We start from the raw sequence: 18,418 nt of genomic DNA, 5'->3' as shown, positions 1-18,418 counted from the left end.
CATATGTCCAAGTTAGCATCACATTTTAGCAGTTTTGGAGAAGCAAGCAACCAATGGCCAACCACAAAACTCCATGTGTCACTCGACACGTGTCCTACGTATGTAGGAGCCATGTGGATCCCAACCTGTCTTCTCCTAGTCAACTAGGTAGCAACAGACACTGTCATGTAATGCCACATGTCCCCCAAGATTTTCTCGTTATATTTTGGACTGGATTAACTGAAACACCTCACTAAGTTTTTGACAAGGTTTTTGGATTGTATGCACGTAAAAAGAAACAGAATCCTCTGCTGTTAATGATACAAAGAAAATCCGATCAAATTGACCGCCGGATGTTTTCGTTTCCGGCTGTTAATCCTTGCGAAGCAGTTTCTCCGGTCACCCTTCTCCGTTCCTTAATCATTCTAATATCAGTAGTTACCAATCAAAATCCCTGGCAACTCAAAGAAGAAATGCCCGCGAAACGATTCGACTAGTCGGGATACTTGTCGTGTTTTTCGAGGATATTAACGATCGCGGTTCGGTTGTTTCCGAGTCGGCTGTGCTCTGCTTCTCCGAGCTTCATCTTACTTTACAGAAAATTCGGTTCTTGTTGGAAGATTGCTCGCGAGAAGGAGCAAGGCTATGGATTTTAATGAAGTCGGAGATGGCGGCCACTCAATTTCGAGTGCTAATTAGAAGCGTTGCTACAGTCCTTGATGTTTTGCCATTGGATTCGTTTGATGCTTGTGGCGAAGTGAAGGAATTGGTGGAGTTGGTAGCGAAGCAAGCACGGAAGGCGAAAATCGAGATCGACCCTGATAATGAAAGAGCCGCGAGATGTGTTCTTTCGGTTTTGGATCAGTTTGAGAAGGGAATCGAGCCGGAATTTCAAATATTGAAATGGGTTCTTGATTACCTTGAGATCAGAACCTGGAGCGACTGCAACAAGGAAGTCAAATTCCTTGAAGAACAATGCGTTGAAGGTGAAGAAAGAGAGGTACTATATCTAAGTAGTTTGCTGGGGTTCATGTGTTACTGCCGGGGAAGAATGTTCGATACATTGGATGGTCAAAATGCTGACCAAACAGACGTACGACCGATTCTCAGTTGCTTGAACCCTGAAGACTTCCGGTGTCCGATATCACTGGAACTAATGATCGATCCGGTCACTGTCTCAACTGGACACACATATGATCGGAATTCCATACAAAAATGGTTGAAAGCAGGGCATACCGTTTGTCCCAAAACAGGGGAGAAACTAACAAATACCGAATTGGTCCCCAACGCAAATCTCCGCAAGCTAATCCATCAGTTTTGTTCTGATAATGGGATTTCTCTCGCCAAAACAGTAAAGAAAAGCCGCGACATAACAAGGACGATCGTTCCCGCCAGTCCAGCAGCCGCAGAGGCAATGAAGTTTCTGCCCAAACTCCTAGTGAGAAATCTGATTTCCGGATCGAGTGAGCAGAAAAACAAGGCCGCTTACGAGATTCGCTTGCTTGCAAAATCCAACGTTTATAACAGGTCTTGCTTGATTGAAGCTGGAACCATCCCACCTCTTTTGAACCTCTTGTATTCTTTTAATAAGTCCATACAAGAGAATGGAATTGCAGCTTTGTTGAAGCTTTCAAAGCATGCCAGTGGGAAGAAAATCATGGTCGAAAGTGGGGGATTGAGGTCAATTCTTGCACTTCTTGAGAGGAATGAGTTTGGAAGCAAAGCAAATAGCTGCTGCAACCATATTTTATCTCTCTTCCGTGAAGGCGTACAGGAAACTAATTGGAGAAATGGATGAAACAATCTCAGCACTTGTGGATCTCATCAAGGAAGGTACACCATGTGGGAGAAAGAATGCAGTAGTAGCGCTGTTCGGACTCGCTTTATATCCTGGAAACCGTCAAAGGGTTATTGATGCCGAACCGTCCCATTGCTCCTCGATATCGTCGCTTCGTCACACAAACACGAGCTCGTCACAGATTCGTTGGCACTTCTGGCGACATTGGCCAAGAGTTCGGATGGAACCTCGGCGATTTTCCGGGCATCGTCGTTGCCTCTAATAACAAGGATTTTACGGTCTTCAACATCTCAAGCGGAGAAGGAGCATTGTGTTTCCATCTTACTGTGTTGTTGTAACAACTGCGGCGGCGAGACCATCTCGTTATTGGCGAAGGATGCTTCGGTCATGAGCTCACTGTACTCGGTTACGACGGATGGCACAATTCAGGCAAGCAAAAAAGCTCGTTCACTAATTAAGATTCTTCACAAGTTCCATGAAACAAGTTCATCTGGACAAGGGTGTTGAGCATTTTCACATGAACAATCAGTTCATGTTTGATAGCAGCAATCAAGGATTCTTTTCATTTTTTTCTTCATGTAAATATATAATCATAGTCGTCAGTGTTGGATATATGAACTGCAAAACTACACCGTTAGCACTGACTGGAAATATAAAAAGTAATTAAAGGAACAGATTCGTAAACCGTGTCGTGGTATAACCACTGCCTTAGAAACGAATTCGCCCCGATGTGTGTAATCGCTACAGTAGGCGGACCATCCCCTGAGGTTAACACGGTCGCTCCAAATTCCGTACACCCAAAATCGGAGTGGACTGCCGGTGATATTGCTCTTCTTATCGGAAAGAACACAGAGAGAATATTTAGAAAATACTTGGAGAGTGAATTCTGAATGTTGAGAGTGAATTCTGAATGTTGAGAGTGAGTTGAGAAGCTGAATATAACCCTCTATTTATAGGCTAGAAATAGGGTTAAAATTGTCCATAAAATTTCTGGATTAAATCTCTTCTTTTGTAACAGCTGAAACATCTAGATGAACCTGACTCAAAAATAGTCCAGGTTCATTGCATCATTATTCAACTGTTATAACTCCCGAAATTATATCATGTAACCCCTGGAATTAAATCAAATAACTCTTGTAACTCATGATATTAACAGTTTGTCCCCTCTGTACAAAGCTGAAAATCAGTCCAGATACATCTTAACGTTTTTGATTTAATTTAGGAAAAGTTGTTTAATTTCTGATAACTCTCATAAACCAGTTGTTATCATTTGAATTTAAACAGTCCTCAGCAGCCTATAAATATCAATTGAAATCTTTCACATTTTCTCATTTGTTTCTTTCAAAGAGAAATTCCTCAAGAATTTTCTCTAAAAAGATAGTATCCGCGCGGACGTGTCGAAGACACGTATTACCACGACCACGACCATGAGCCGAGCCGAGCCGTGCCGAGACGAGACGGACGGCGGCGGCGGCGGTGCGCGAGAGTCCCCCTTGTTCTCTTTCACTCAACAAGGAAGTGGGGAATCCAAACCATAAATACTCATTCCCAATAGTATTTCCAATACTATATGGGATTGAGCATTACCAACATTCCCCCACTAATGCGAAAGAATTCTTCTGAAACTCGAAAACAAACTTTCCAGAAGAGCAATAGCGAGATTAGTTGCTTAAGCACTAGTGAACATATCTAGAACTAGTACATAGTGATTATGAGCAATCCTTCTCTTAGATAAGTGAAACTAGTCTGGAACTTTCTAAGATGGGGGTAAACTCATAACACACAACTAACCCCTTCATCCACCTGAGTCCTCGATGTGTAAGATATATATATACAAAAGTATATATTTGGCCATCTTACCTCAGATTCTAGTAAGTGTGCTAGAAAAATGGCCCAACATTTTTCATAGAAGGCGGCTAACCCATCTCACTTACATAGGTTATTTCATCAAGTTTATCTCGATATAAACCACCCTTAACAGGGATATGAAATAATTAAGAGCTTTTATAAAAGCTCAACCTCACAAAGGGTATGGTGACTTTCTTCAAGTTCATTATAAATTAACTACCCAAACTATGGGCTAAGAAGTCATTAAGAATAAATATTCAACCTCATTTATCGGTAAATTCAATAAGTCCTTCTCACTAGAACCATCCAAATACTTGGATTTGAATTTATTAAGAGTTTAACAAACTCAACCTTTCTGTCGGTAAGTTCATCATTTCCTACCCACTCACTCTGGGTTATGAACTTATTAAGAATAGATATTCAGCCAAAATCGGTAAATTCATCAAGTCTTTCTCACTAAGACCACCCAAAGCCTGGGCTATGAATTTATTAAGAACACTCAAGCTCATCTTGGGCATGCACATTATTCGTCATAGGGATAGGCAGTAGGAATGTGCACTATGAGTCTTTTCATGGTTTCGTTTGACCACATGGAACTTAGATAACTAAGTTGGGTATCCACCATGAATTTCTCAACCAATGGGCTTGAGACCCATCCCCCTCGACGAATCTAGGACCAGCTTCTGACTTAACCCTTTGGTAAGCGAATCTGCTAGGTTCCTTTCTGACTTCACATACTCTAAAGAGAGCACTCCATTCTTTATTAAGTGTCTAACTGATTCATGTCTTATGCGAATGTGTCTTTTCTTACCATTGTAAGCTTGGTTCTTAGCCACACATATCGCAGCTTGTGAATCACACAACAATGAAACTGGAGGAGTCGGTCTTCCCCACAACAAAATATCTGCTAACAAGCTTCTGAGCCACTTTGCTTCTTGCGTAGCTAGGTCAAGAGCTATAAAACTCTGACTCCATGGTAGAACGAGCAATACAAGTCTACTTTGATGATTTCCACGAGATTGCTACTCCACCCAAAGTAAAAAACATACCCGCTCGTAGAGCTTACCTCATCATTATCAGAAACCCAGTTGGCATCACAATATCCTTCCAGTACCGCAGGAAAGCCAACAAACTCAAGTTTCCAATCCAAAGTACCCTTAAGATACTTCAGTAAGCGTTTAAGAGCAACCCAGTGTTCACCACTCGGATTATGAGTATATCTACTCAGTCTACTCACAACATAAGCAATATCAGGCCGAGTATAGTTCATTAAGAACATTAAGCTTCCGATTAATTTAGCATATTCAGTTTGGGAAACGCTACTTCCTATTCTTAACAAGATGTATGCTAGGGTCATAAGGATTCGAACAGGGACGACATCAAAACTGTCAAATTTCTTTAGCACTTTCTCTATATAATGTGCTTGACTTAAAGAAAATCCCTTTTCAGTTTTGGTAACTCTGACTCCTAAGATTACATCAACTTCTCCCAAATCTGTCATCTCAAACTTAGTGGACAAGAAACTCTTAACTTTGTTAATGGACTTGATGTTAGAACTGAAAATCAACATGTCATCAACATACAGGCTTATGATGACACATTCACTGTCAAACATCTTCGAATACACATAAGCATCTGAACCATTCACAACAAAACCAAAACTAAGAATAGTTTTATGGAATTTCTCATACCATTGTTTAGGAGCCTGCTTAAGTCCATAAAGTGACTTTTTAAGTCTACAGACTTTCCCTTCCATACCAGGTGCTTTAAAACCTAGTGACTGCTCCATGTAAATCTCCTCATCTAGATCCCCATTCAAGAAAGCAGTCTTAACATCCATTTGATGTACCTGCAACTTTTGAATAGAGGCTAGCGCAAACAATGCATGAATCGTTGAGATTTTTGTAACGGGAGAGTATGTATCAAAGTAGTCTAAACCAAATCTTTGAGTAAACCCTTTGACGACTAACCTTGCCTTGTACCGCTGAATCGAACCATCTGGCCTTAGTTTCTTCCAGAAGACCCATTTATTGGAGATTGGTTTGAATCCCTTAGGCAAGTCAACTAATTCCCAAGTATGATTAGACATTATCGATTCTAGTTCATCATTAACAGTGTTTTTCCAAAAACTAGCATCGATAGATCTTATAGCTTCTTCAAAAGTTTTAGGATCCTCATCTAACAGAAAAATTTGAGCTATAGGATCTTAAATGGAGTCTAAATCATTTATCTCAGAAATAAAGGAAGTAATAAAGTCTGGTCCAAAAGGGGTTTCAACTTTTTGCCTTTTACTTCTTCTATGCTCAAAATCAATTTGTTCAGAAGACCTAGCAGGATTACTAGAAGAAGTTGATGGAATATATTCTATTTGTGTTTCGACATTTAATCTCGGTTCCTTTAAAGGAAAGGTATTTTCAAAGAAAACAATATCTCTTGACTTACAAATAGAATAATCTTGTAAAAGCATGAATCTGTATGCAACACTATTCGTAGCATACCCTATAAACACCGTATCAACGGTTTTAGGTCCGATGGTGGACTTCTTAAAGTCTGGCAAACCCACTTTAGCCAGACACCCCCACACTTTCAGGTATTGTAAATTAGGAGCGTATCCTTTCCACAATTCATATGGGGTGGAATCTAATTTCTTATGAGGAACTCAGTTCAAGATATGAGTTGACGATAGAATGGCTTCCCCCCACATGTTATCAGATAACCCTGAACTTATTAGTAAAGAATTCATCATCTCTTTTAAAGTTCTATTTTTCCTTTCGGCTATACCATTATGTTGAGGAAAATAGGGGGCTGAAGTTTCATGAATTATGTAACATCCTCAATACCGGGTTAGTGACCAAATTGTAAAGTTTCAGAATTTGGTGACTAAAGTATAAGAATGAAATAGTTTAATGATTATTGAATATATATGATGAAGGTTATTTTGTAATTATTAAAAGAAGCTAAGGGTTAAATGGTCATTTGATTAGAAAGATTTTTATCTTTCTTTTAAAAGGTAATATAAACGTGGGAAATGAGAAACATCCAGAGTTCTCTTCTCCTTTCTTCTTCTTCATACGTGGGAGCCAAGCTAAAGGTGAGTTTTCTTGTGGATCAAATTTTTGATGAATTTAAGGTTGCTTATTGATCCTTAGATAATAACTAAGCTTAAGGAAAGCTTAGATTATCTTAAAATTATAAGATGAGGAGTAGATGAAGAATTAAAGAAAGGAAGTAGAAAAGTGAAATCTTGAAGTAGAGTTCATTTCTTAAATTGGAAGTTAAATTTGACTTGTCAATGGTTAAATTAAGAGATTTGGAGTGATAGAATTGGATTTAAAACATATAGAAAATTTGGTATGATTCTTGAATCTCATAAAGAAGATAGGATTTTGAGGTTAAAGATGATTTACATGGATATAAGTTGGTTCAAGTAATGGTAATTGAGTTTAATGTCAAAATAGGGGCTTAGAATAGAAGAATTAAGGGAAGAGTTGATGATTTACGTGCTAAAATGTCAGTTCTGGGGAATGTGCATCGATGCACATTCATTGTGCACCGATGCATCGATGATAAATACCAGAAATTGTTTAAGGTGCATCGATGCACATGCAGTGCATCGATGCATGAATTTAAATAGAAAACATCGAATAGGATTTATGCATCGATTCTTAAGGAGTGCATCGATGCATCCCCATTAAATACAAACATCGAATAGGATTTATGCATCGATGCATGGTGTAGTGCATCGATGCATACCTTCATTAAAAGATGAAATTGGCTTTTCTTTGAGACTAAGGAGTGATAGTTTCGAATATATAATCAGTATACTGATAAGTATTAATGTATATTATGTAGATATAGAATGAAAGCTTGTTCCGGAACAAACTAAGGATTAGGATTGATTCAAACAACGAGGCCCAGGTGAGTGCATATTCAATAGTATATGATGTGCGATGGGAATAAGACTTGCGATGAGTCTATTTCCTGAAGTGTTACATGAATGCATGATTAAAGGCATGAATTGAATATGCATGTATGTATGCTTGATTATATGGATTGATCTGTTCTTTTATGTGTTAGGTGAGAAAGTATAAGTGATTACATAAGAAAGGTTATGAATTATATGAGATATAAACTATGTGATCATAGTAAAATATAATTATATTATTATATGATAAGTGAAATAAGCTAGATAATATTGATCTATAGGATGATGTGAGAATAGTACACTAACTAGGAGATTTGAACATAAATGATAATATCAACATATAAGATAAGCTAGATGGGAAAGATTCATATGTTTAAATAAAACTATAACACAGGGGTTGTATGATAGAAATTTATGAAGCTATATGAGAAGATTATAAGAGTTATATGAAATTGAATTAAGTAAACAGATTAGATTATATACATAAAGAAATAATAGAAGTGAGATGTGTTTATAAGTCTGACATAGATGAATATGAATATGAATTATAAGAGTGCTATATGATTTATATTAGGATAAATCTTGAGAATATATATATATATATATATAGGTAGATATGAAATGAAATAAGTTATATGAATACATAATTATGTGATGAAATGGTGGATTACCTGAACATGTGAATATATATATATATATATATGTCTAAGAGAAGGTATAAGATTAAGTTATAAGAAATGTGACTATAAGTATATGTGCTCTAAGTGATATGACTTATAGGTATTTCTATTATAATGTTACATGATATGTTATGTATGTTAAATGAATTATGTGATGGTATAAGAAATGATATGAAATATATATGTGAAAACAAGTATATGTTATGAGATAAGACCTATGACTATAAACTACGTGAAAGTGTTCTAGGTGTTCTATATTATATGAAGTATATGATCTTATGTGAACAAGATATGATAAGTATGTTTACATGAATAAATGTGATTAGGTGAGAAATGATAGAAATTATACAAGAACATGAGATATGTGACATGTGAATTATATGGAAATGATCTACGTGTAAGTGAACTATGTGACTATGTGATAATATGAAAAGAAGCTATGTGATACGTGATATGTGAAAGTGAATTACATGTTTATGTGAATATTTGAAATGAAATAAATGATAATGCCCATGTTATGTGTCATGAGAGCTAGGGTATAGTTGGCATGCCAGAGTCGAGGGTCTACGCGGTCCTTCGGGACATATGTATATTCTTTGGAACATTTATGAGGTCTTTGAGGCACATACTTGGTCCTTAGTATATGTATATGATTATTAAGGAATAATATGTGATCCTTATGAACATCATTATATGGCACTACGGTGCAATTCTACGCGGTCCTTCGGGATATATATATATTCTGTGGAACATGTGTGAAGTCTTGAAAGACACATACTTGATCCCTAGCATATGTATATGATTCTTAAGGAATTCTATGTGGTCCTTATGGACATTATTATATGGCACTACGGTGCAATTCTACGCGGCACTTCGGTGCAATTATACGAGCTGTGGTGACAGCATTAGTGCACAACCTCTATAGACTCACATATCGATAGTTCTCACATATGTACATGGGCTAATCCAGAGATATGAACAAATATATGTTAGTGGTATGATAAATGTTATAGAAATGTTATGATGTTGTGTGTGTATAGTGTTTGATTGAAAAGGTTAACCATAAAAGTATGTGATTACATGATAAACTGTTAATGATGAATTATGTGTATGTATGTATTTATTGTAATTAATTTGATATGATTTTATATGATACAAAGAATGGATGGAATTGGTATAACATGATAGAACATAACATGCATGTATTGATATATGTTATAAAGTGCATTATAAGTTGTTATGCCTCACTAAGTCTTCGACTTAGCGTGTGATTGTTTCACACGTAGGTTTCAAGAAGAGTAAAGAGGAATGCGGAGCAAGACATGTCAGTTCTCCTTACCAAATGTCAGATCAGAAAATATATGTACTGGTTATAGAGTGTAGTTGGCATGTAGTCTAATGATATAAATTGTATGAACTCTGATATATTTTGTAAACGTTTTGAATAAGTTAAATGTTATCAAAGTTTTTAAATTACTCACTATTTTATACGAATAAATGTTTGAAAAGTCAATGTGACACTTCAGACTCGTATCCGGGTCGGATACGGGTTGGGGGTGTTACAAATTATGCCATTCTTTTCACAAATATCTTTTAAGAAATTAGATCCATATTCACCACCTCTATCAGATCTAACCCGTTTGATTCTCCTATCTAACTTATTTTCAACTTCTAAGAAAGAAGTTTTCAGCTTCATCTTTAGTCCTTAGGAGATAAACTTTTGCATATCTTGAATAATCATCTACAAAAGTTATGTAGTAGTGTTTTCCTCCTTTACTTTCAGTGTTTCTAAAATCTGCTAGATCAATATGAATAAGTTCTAACAACTCAGTCTTTCTATTAGAAACAATCTTAAAGTGAGGTCTAGTATGCTTAGCTTCTACACAAATTTCACATTTGTTAAAGCTAGTTGTGTCTAGTTTAGGAAGAACATTCATATTTATCAATTTCTTTAAAACATGAATATTCACATGTCCTAATCTAGCATGCCACATATCAATGGATTCAACAATATAAGCAGAAGTTGTAGCTTTATTTTCATTAAATTGAGTTTCTATGACAAATAAACCATTGCTTAAAAAACCCTTTCCTAACATAATCACCATTTCGGGAAAGTACAAGTTTATCTGCCTCAAAAACTAACTTAATGCCTGCCTTATTCAGAAGCCCACCACTTATCAAATTTCTACGCAAGGCAGGTATATACAGAACATTATTTAAAGACAGAGTTTTACCAGAGGTCAGCTTGAGTAAAACTTTGCCTTTGCCTAGCACTTCAGAGCTGCTAGAGTTCTCCATGTACACACGTTCACCTACGTTCCCATCCTCGAATTCGGTGAAAAACTCCTTCCTTGCGCAGAAATGCTTTGAAGCGCCAGTGTCAACAACCCATTCCGAACTGTTTTCCACCAGATTGACTTCTGAGACCACCGCAACAATGATCTCATCATCTTCTTCTACAACGTGCATCTGTGGCTTGTTGTCATTCTGGCGGTCTGAGCGGTGTTGGCATTGGTAAGCTTTGTGGCGGGTTCCTTCAGGTTTGGCCTTTCCTGACTTCTTGAAGTTGGTAGCCTTCTGAGGTTTCTTCTTCTTGTCTTGATTCCCACGTTTCATGATCTTCTTAAATTTAGACTCAACCAAGTTAGCTCTAAAAGATAAATTACTCATAGAATTAGTAAGCTTATCTTTTAAACGGCTGGCTTCTTCAATCTTCATATGGCCCACGAGCTCTTCAAGCAAAATTTCTCTCTTCTTATGCTTAAGAGAGCTGCGGTAGTCGGACCAGGACTTGGGCAGCTTCTCAATGAGAACATTGGCTTGCAGCACCTCGCACATTTGCATCCGTTCGGCGATGATGTCAGCGACTAGGTTCTCATAGTCATGGACTTGATCCATTATCGGGCTTGTCATCAGTCATCTGGAATTTGAGCCATTCGCCGACAACGTACTTCTTGATGCCAGCATCGTCCGAACCATACTTTTTATCGAGAGTATCCCATATTGTCTTGGCATTCATTTCTCTAAGGAACATATCAAATAATTTATTTGACATGTGACTGAGCAGATGTCCTCGCACCATTTTCCAACTGATATAAAGGATGAATATATTCGTCTTCCAGCTAATATAAAGGAGTTGGAGAAAGATTCTTTTCTGCTACATGTTCCCAAGAGAAGCTTAGATAGTGATACTGGATAAAGCAAAGCATCCAATGTGAAAATAGCAGCTATTGCAACTCAAGGTGTTTCTGAGCTTATGCCCCCGGATGTTGCCAAGGCATTTTGGGGTTCAGATAAGGCTTCTTCTAAGGTGAGTTTTAAATCTAAACCACTGGATTCGGATAATTAACATTAATATTTAAATAGTATACCAACATTATTCTCATTGGTGTTATCAAAGGCCTTTTTTAGTGGGATAAGCATAACATAACTGAAATACTTCCAGATGTTTGATTCTAACGACTCTTTCAACTTATAAAAAGCCACACATCCTTTTATATGTAGTCGCCATGCTCCCTATTGAGTGCTGTTGAAGTGCTGAGTAGACGTTTTATTACCACTTTGTGCCATTTTAGAAATAGGAGGAAATGCTGATTTGAGGTATATTATATTTTTCTCAAACAATGGATGTTTTGTATAGGTAGATATTTGATAACCAAGTTTGATAAGTATATGACTAACTGTTAATATTATTTTAGGTTTCTAGAGATGTGCGTGAAATCAAACTTGCTGTTAGTCAGGCACCGAGGCAGAGCAGATTATCCGAGTTTACAAATTTAAACCGAATCAGCAGTGACAATGGAAATTTGGACCCATTTGAGGGTGGCTATTCTTATGGTATCTTTTTTTCTTCCCCTGCATACTAAGCATCATTGATAGATACCAGCTGTTTGAACTGCAGGCCTCTATGTCGGTGCATTTGGTCCTTATGGAACTGAAATAGTTCAACTGAGGTGTAAATATGGTTGCTGGAGTGATGCAGATGATGAATCTTCAGATGTTGAGTTCTTTGAGTATGTTGAAGCTGTGAAGCTTACTGGAAATCTCAATGTTCATTTTATTCATATCTTAGATAAATCTATTGATAGCTGTCCAGCTTATTTCTAGTATGAGAGTTTTAATTTTATGTTGTAATGTTGTTGATGGCACATGCCTGCGGTAATCAATATGCTTTTACGATCTTAGGTTACTTTTCGTGCCAAAATTGGAAGAGAGAGCCGCCTCCCAAACCGTGGGTTGTATCCAGATGAGTTAGGAGCGGTAATTGCTCTCGTTTTCTTTCTTTCAGTTTGTAAGTTTCGGTTACTATCTAAATTGTATTACGGTACAAGTTGCCAGTGATTTTCTCACTATGGAAACAAGCAGATCCTATTAAGTTGGAACTCTCGTTTAGTTGTTTACAAAATGTATGAAATCAGGAAGATCAAATAATTTACTTATAGGAATTTTAAAGCTGTATGATATGAAATAAATAGATAGTCATCCCATGACTGCGGAAGCAACTGACCAGGAAATCTTGTTAATCATTCAATCAATCTGTTTTTCTTCTTCTTTCAGTAAACCATTAATGGTACTGTGTCACTCATACAGACGAAAGCATGTGCCTTTTATTGGTTGACATTAATTTGGAATTGTGATTGATGGGGGAAAACTAAAAACACAGGTTGCATGCTGCAAAGGTCAGGGAAGAATAGCAGAATTTGGTTTCCATAATCCACGATGGGTTGAGGGCGAACTTCTCCAACTTAACGGCAAGGTAAGAAAATATTCGGGATTTCGGATTAGATGGGACTTGATGCAATGCAAGTGAAATCATTTTGTTGATTTTGCAATCCCCGTGCATGCAGGGCATTGGAGCGTATGTGAAAGGAGGTGATCTAGATTTCCTTTACATGGTGCCTGAACAAAGTTTCCTTGTGCTATTCAACCGTTTAATATTACCGGGTTGAAATCACCTTAGAATCTGAGGTATTTTGTGACTATGAGGATAATGCTGTCTTGTAGTTTTGGTTAACGGGAAGAGCAGATGGATTCTTTCTCTCTCTCTAAATTGCACCTCTCTTACTCTTTTTGGTGTTGTATGTGTATCAATTTTGCAGATTCATCAAATCTTATTCCTATAGAAACACCACTTTGTATCTGGCATGATAATTAGATTAGTGATGATGCTTGACGTTTCATAGGCTGCCATTATTAATCATTTTTATCCCCACAAATATTATCATTTCATTAACTAAGGTCAACTAGTTCAAAAACGTCTAAAAATCAACAGCTCATGAGATTTGATTAGATATGATCACCATTATAAAACCACCAACATTTCCAGCTCACGCTAATATGAGTCCAACAGCCCGAAAACATTAGTGTATTTCAATTAATATCAAGACATAAACAAAAATACAAAAATGGTTTAAAATATCATTATTTTATACATGAATCAATTTACTTTATTGGTTAAAGGGATAATTATTGTATCTGTCTCGAGTTCGATCATTAAAATCTACAAAGGTATTTGAGTGTTCATTATCAAATGATTTAAAATCTTTAAAACAAATATTACATTGTAATTTAATTAAAATACAAAAATATCACATGTATCCTAAACTCGAAAAAGAAAAAAAAAATAGATATGGTGCTGATTTTTATATTGGCCACGACGCCACTTGATGATGGTGAAGGGAGCGTGATTTTTTCATCTTTTTTTTTTTTTTGGTACATTGTGATTTTTTCATCTAATTGCAAAGGTCATCTCTTTATTTTCCTACCAACTAACATGTACTTTCAGCGAAGCCCATTACACAGGTGAAAATGTTGGCTCATGGTGTTGTTTAGGTTTGAAAGGTATAAAGTTTTCATTGTGTGGCCCCAAAAAACCTTGGATGTAATTAAAGCCATTGAACGGATAAAGGATGAGCAAAATTCCTGATAAGCAGCATCGAAATCAGCAAAAATCCTCTTTTCTGATTCCTTAGTTTTCATCATCAATTGTCAGCAGTCCCATCAACAAGCCTTTACTTCGAGTCTTCACCCTCTTCCTATTTTCCTTTTTTGTTGGTTCAGGTTTTTTTTAGTCTTTCTAACTCAGTGAGCCGCCATGGCTACGACTCAGTCCCCTTCTCCTCCCAATTCCAATGACGATAAGCCCCAAGCAGACTCAGGTTTTATCCCCTTTTTCATTTTTCTAAGTTATTTTATATAGTCTGTAATCTTCGTTGCGTTGACTTTCTACTAACATGGAATTAAACCCAAATCTTTTAGAGGAATTTGCTCACTTATATGCAGCGTCATAAGAAAAAGAAAATTCTGGGTTTTAGATATATGTGAAAACTGGGAACATATTGAAAGGGAAAGTGCGGTATATGTGAAGGGAGCTGAATAATTCTGATTTATTTTAACTTAAAAACAAGTGATTCTAATTTAAGATACCAATTTCAACAGAGGTTGTACACGAAGCAAATCAGGTTCAGCAAGATGTTGGGGCAGAGGCTGCTAAACATAGTGTTCCAGCATCTGTGTTTGTGAACTCCGAACCAATGAGAGAGGACCAGGTTTCGAATGCTGTCAAATTTCTTTCGCACCCCAAAGTTAGGGGTTCTCCTGTTATCTATAGAAGATCATTTCTTGAGAGGAAAGGCCTCACAAAGGAGGAGATAGATGAAGCTTTTCGGCGTGTGCCGGTAATATAATTGTTTTCTTCATTGTCTTGGTATTTTGATTCTGTTGATAACTGTCTATGAAGCACTCATTCATTGGTGACAGGACCCTACTCCTAGTTCACAGCCGGCTAGTTTGAATCAAGGTAATATATTGTATTAGTGAAGTGGGAGTCAAGCCTTTGTTTTCTTATCATTGGGTCACTGATGATATTTTGTTGCTGTATCATAATGGAATCAGATGGGCAAGAGAAGTCTTCGTCTAATGTTCAAACTCAGGCCCCAATTCAAACACCCCAGCCCGTGGCAGTTGCTCCTGCTGGTATTGCATCTTCGGTAACAGTTGCACGGAGGCAGTTTCATTGGAACCATGCTGTTTCTGCTGTAGGATTATTGGCAGCTTCAGGTTGTGGCACAGCTTTATTAATCAAGGTATGGATATCATTTACTGTTTCATTACCCAGAACAAAATACATCTTCTATCAATTAGTATTTGGTAAGATGTGCCATATGTTAATGCTGAATTCTTTCCATCTCTTCAAACTGCTTTTATTCGGCTTCAAGTGCAACCTCATAAACTAGACTTTTCTCACATTCATGTTACTTTTGTTTTGTTTTAGAAAGTTATTATCCCAAAGTTGAAGTTGTGGGTACGTAAAGTCGTGCTGGAAGAAGAAAATGACTATGCCAAGAAAATTGATGCAAAACCAAGTCTGGTAGAGGAGGCTGCAGCTGCAGCAAAAGCAGCAGCGGCTGCAGCTTCTGATGTTGCAAAAGCGAGCCAGGAAATGTTGAACTCCAAAAACGAAGGTGTTGTAAAGGCGTTTTTCATTTTCTGCTGACTGGTTTCATTATGTTTGATTGGTTTTTTGTTCTTGCATAAGTATCTTCTTGATTTACTGAACCTAGTTTGATACCTGCCAGAGAGGAGGCGATTCGAGGAATTTATGAATCTGATGGATGTGCAAATGCAAGAGATGAAGTCAATGAGTAATTCAATAAGAAAATTGGAAGGTACTTTGATATCAGTTTTTGGTGTAGACGAGTCTCGTGAAATATTCATGGAATTTGATTCTTGACCTTTTCCTGTTGTGGCCATGCTTATATCTGCATTGTTGCATATTAAAGGAAGTAATGTTTTATTCAGGTTCTACTTTGACCTTAGTTTATAAACATGGTGTTGGATATTAATTTACCTGTAGATATTGATACCTTGCTTCTTCTATGACCCTAGTTAATATTGGGTGCACTTTATAGAGATGCAAGGAACCCAAAACAATAGCAAAGGTCTCTTAGGAAGTTACAGCTTTGGAAGAAGAAGACACTCCTTGCTATAAATTGATTGATATTAAATTGCTAGATTATATTTGTTTGCTATAGGATATTGCCCCAGCAAGGAACCTAGCTCAATCATTCAGCAAGCTATCTTCTTGTATTAATGGTGCTAAGAGAAAACATTATGATGATTATTAAACGACTTCAGTTGGCATTGGATGACATCCAATGTCATTTAGTTTCATTGGTACCAGTTGCTTATTGTTTCCCAAGAGAATCTTCTAAAATTACTAAAATGAAAAGTTTCTTCAGAAGACAACTCAATTGCGGCTGGTGAGTTGAACATCATTGCTAATTTTGTTGTTTTTTTACTATCAGGACAAGCTAATAGCTCTGGCAGGGCATTTTCTGATCATGATGATCATAGAGTATCGTCCTCAAGTACAAAGGTATGCCGAAACTAGGTTAATTCCGAACATTTCATATCTGTAATGGAAAAAGAAATTCTCTGATCCTAGTTTTAGTTCTACGAGATGAGCTATTACTAAATAAGAATGTCTTTACAGCAATCCTATGCAAACGGCAAGGTGGATGTCAATGTGCAGCCAGGTAATTTTCCTCTGATTAATTTTCTGGACTTGGATGTCTAGCCTGTTCTAAGAATTTGAATTCCAATATCCTATATAACTATTTTTTTTAAAGCAGGGAGATCCTCCACACCACCTGCATCCGCGGAACCGCCTCACCCAAAGTCTTACATGGAGGTAGTAATTTGCTTCATCATTAGATAAATGCTCCTCTGAGTTACGATATTTAACAGTTGCAAAACAAATGCCATATTTCTGGATAGGTTTTGAAGACATTTTTGTAATTGATATTGTAATTATGTTGCAGATTATGGAAATGATCCAAAGAGGGGAGAAACCTTCAAATATCCGAGTAATCCAGTTACCATCTCAAAGCTGATATTTGTTTGTTTATTGCATGCATCAATGTTAACTTTGTTATTCCTGGTTGATATGCAGGAAGTTAATGACATGCCTCCCAACCCTAACCAGCAACTGTCAAATCCTCGCATAGCACCAAGAACTAAGGTCAGTTCTAGAGTTTCTCCTTTATCTTGAGGATTATTTTATCTTGCATTTGTTTCATATAGACTACTAGGATTCCACTTCAATGTGGTTAATTATCTTTGAGAAGTGGGATATTCTAAGTATCATGTTCGACAAGTTTTGGGGGACATAAATATATTTTCCAAATTGGTTACTGATTCTATGTTTGATCTGACTAGTATTTCCCCGTCCCCTTCTCTAAATGAGTAGCCCTGGGAGGCCCAAAATGGCTCCCGCCACCAGGTACTCCAGTCTCAGACAAGTGCTGAAGGCTTGAATCAGAATGGGCGAGACAATGGGTTAAACTATCTGCTGGATGATGAGAGCTCCACACCTTGGTGGCAACGGAAAAATGTCAGAATCACAGAGATTGAAAATGAAGATGAAGTTAAGGCTACTGGACCTTTTGGTGTGAGAACCAATGAACAACCACCACCACTCGTCCAACGTACATGGGTTCCTCCCCAACCACCACCTGTGGCAATGCTGGAAGCAGGTGAAGCCATTTGGCGGCCAAAATCAGCTCCCAAAGAAACAGCTACGCAAGAACAATCAGCTGATGATCAATCGGCAGCTCATCCCTCAGAGGTAACTGATGAGTTACAGAGGATTACAAAGATGTCAGAGTCAGCTGGTGCAGTGGAGATGAATGGAGGCTTTTCGACAGGGAGCTCCGCTGTTAAACAAGAACAGGAAAACAGCTATGGTGAGAACTGAAGCTGGATTCACTTTCCGGTGTAAGTGTGATCTAAAAGTTAGCCCAAGTTATTTGTGTCAGCATCTAAACTATGTATGTCGACCTTTCTCAGTATGACTAGTTCTTTATATACCCCAATAATTATAAATGCATTTCCAGTTCCGTTATGTGCAAGTATCATCTGGTCTTATTAACATTCTTCAACTTTAAGGGTTCTTTTCTCATCGTTTCAAATAATTGGAGATGAAAATAGATGGATTGTACTAGAGGAGAGTTGGCTTGCTGTAACTAACTAATACCTCTTAAATAAACTAGGAGCCGACTCTTGTTTGCCTCTACCAACTCACACCACTAGTTTGGGTAATAAAAGAGGCGCTTCATCCTGCTCATAATAGCTTGGTGGGTTTTGCCTTGGGACTGAATCAAAGTAATCCATTGTTATGGATACCTA

General features: G+C 37.3%; 1 protein-coding gene and 2 pseudogenes across 2 annotated transcripts; all 3 read left to right on the top strand.

Annotated features, from left to right (window-relative positions):
- The first annotated feature begins 263 nt into the window (after positions 1–263).
- LOC120200886 lies at positions 264–2,360 on the top strand (annotated as a pseudogene).
- Positions 2,361–11,297: 8,937 nt separating this feature from the next.
- On the top strand, positions 11,298–13,179 carry LOC120200869 (annotated as a pseudogene).
- A 923-nt stretch (positions 13,180–14,102) lies between these two features.
- On the top strand, positions 14,103–18,141 carry LOC120200887 (peroxisomal membrane protein PEX14-like). 2 transcript variants are annotated; one of them, XM_039201620.1, is made up of 12 exons: positions 14,103–14,388; positions 14,666–14,907; positions 14,990–15,029; positions 15,125–15,315; positions 15,504–15,693; positions 15,808–15,897; positions 16,537–16,607; positions 16,725–16,767; positions 16,864–16,922; positions 17,053–17,097; positions 17,184–17,252; positions 17,481–18,141. In XM_039201620.1, exons 1-12 carry the CDS (start codon positions 14,325–14,327, stop codon positions 17,985–17,987), a joined length of 1,611 nt encoding a protein of 536 aa, XP_039057551.1. In that variant the 5' UTR covers positions 14,103–14,324; the 3' UTR covers positions 17,988–18,141. The 2 variants fall into 2 exon arrangements, with proteins under 2 accessions (XP_039057551.1, XP_039057552.1); XM_039201621.1 differs by having other exon boundaries at positions 14,105–14,388; positions 14,669–14,907.
- Positions 18,142–18,418: the final 277 nt, after the last annotated feature.

The sequence above is a fragment of the Hibiscus syriacus genome, unplaced genomic scaffold, assembly GCF_006381635.1.
Source record: "Hibiscus syriacus cultivar Baekdansim isolate YM2019G1 unplaced genomic scaffold, ASM638163v2 tig00006613_pilon, whole genome shotgun sequence".
Lineage (NCBI taxonomy): Eukaryota > Viridiplantae > Streptophyta > Magnoliopsida > Malvales > Malvaceae > Hibiscus > Hibiscus syriacus.
Note: the sequence above shows the minus strand (reverse complement) of the source record. Positions and strands in the feature narration are given on the sequence as shown.

Bases quoted from the DNA above. Each gene is read 5' to 3' on its own strand.
- LOC120200887 (XM_039201620.1), top strand. From the start codon at position 14,325: ATGGCTACGACTCAGTCCCCTTCTCCTCCCAATTCCAATGACGATAAG. The intron at 15,030-15,124 runs GTAATATATTGT...TAATGGAATCAG, and splicing joins GCCGGCTAGTTTGAATCAAG to ATGGGCAAGAGAAGTCTTCG. The intron at 17,253-17,480 runs GTCAGTTCTAGA...CTAAATGAGTAG, and splicing joins GCATAGCACCAAGAACTAAG to CCCTGGGAGGCCCAAAATGG.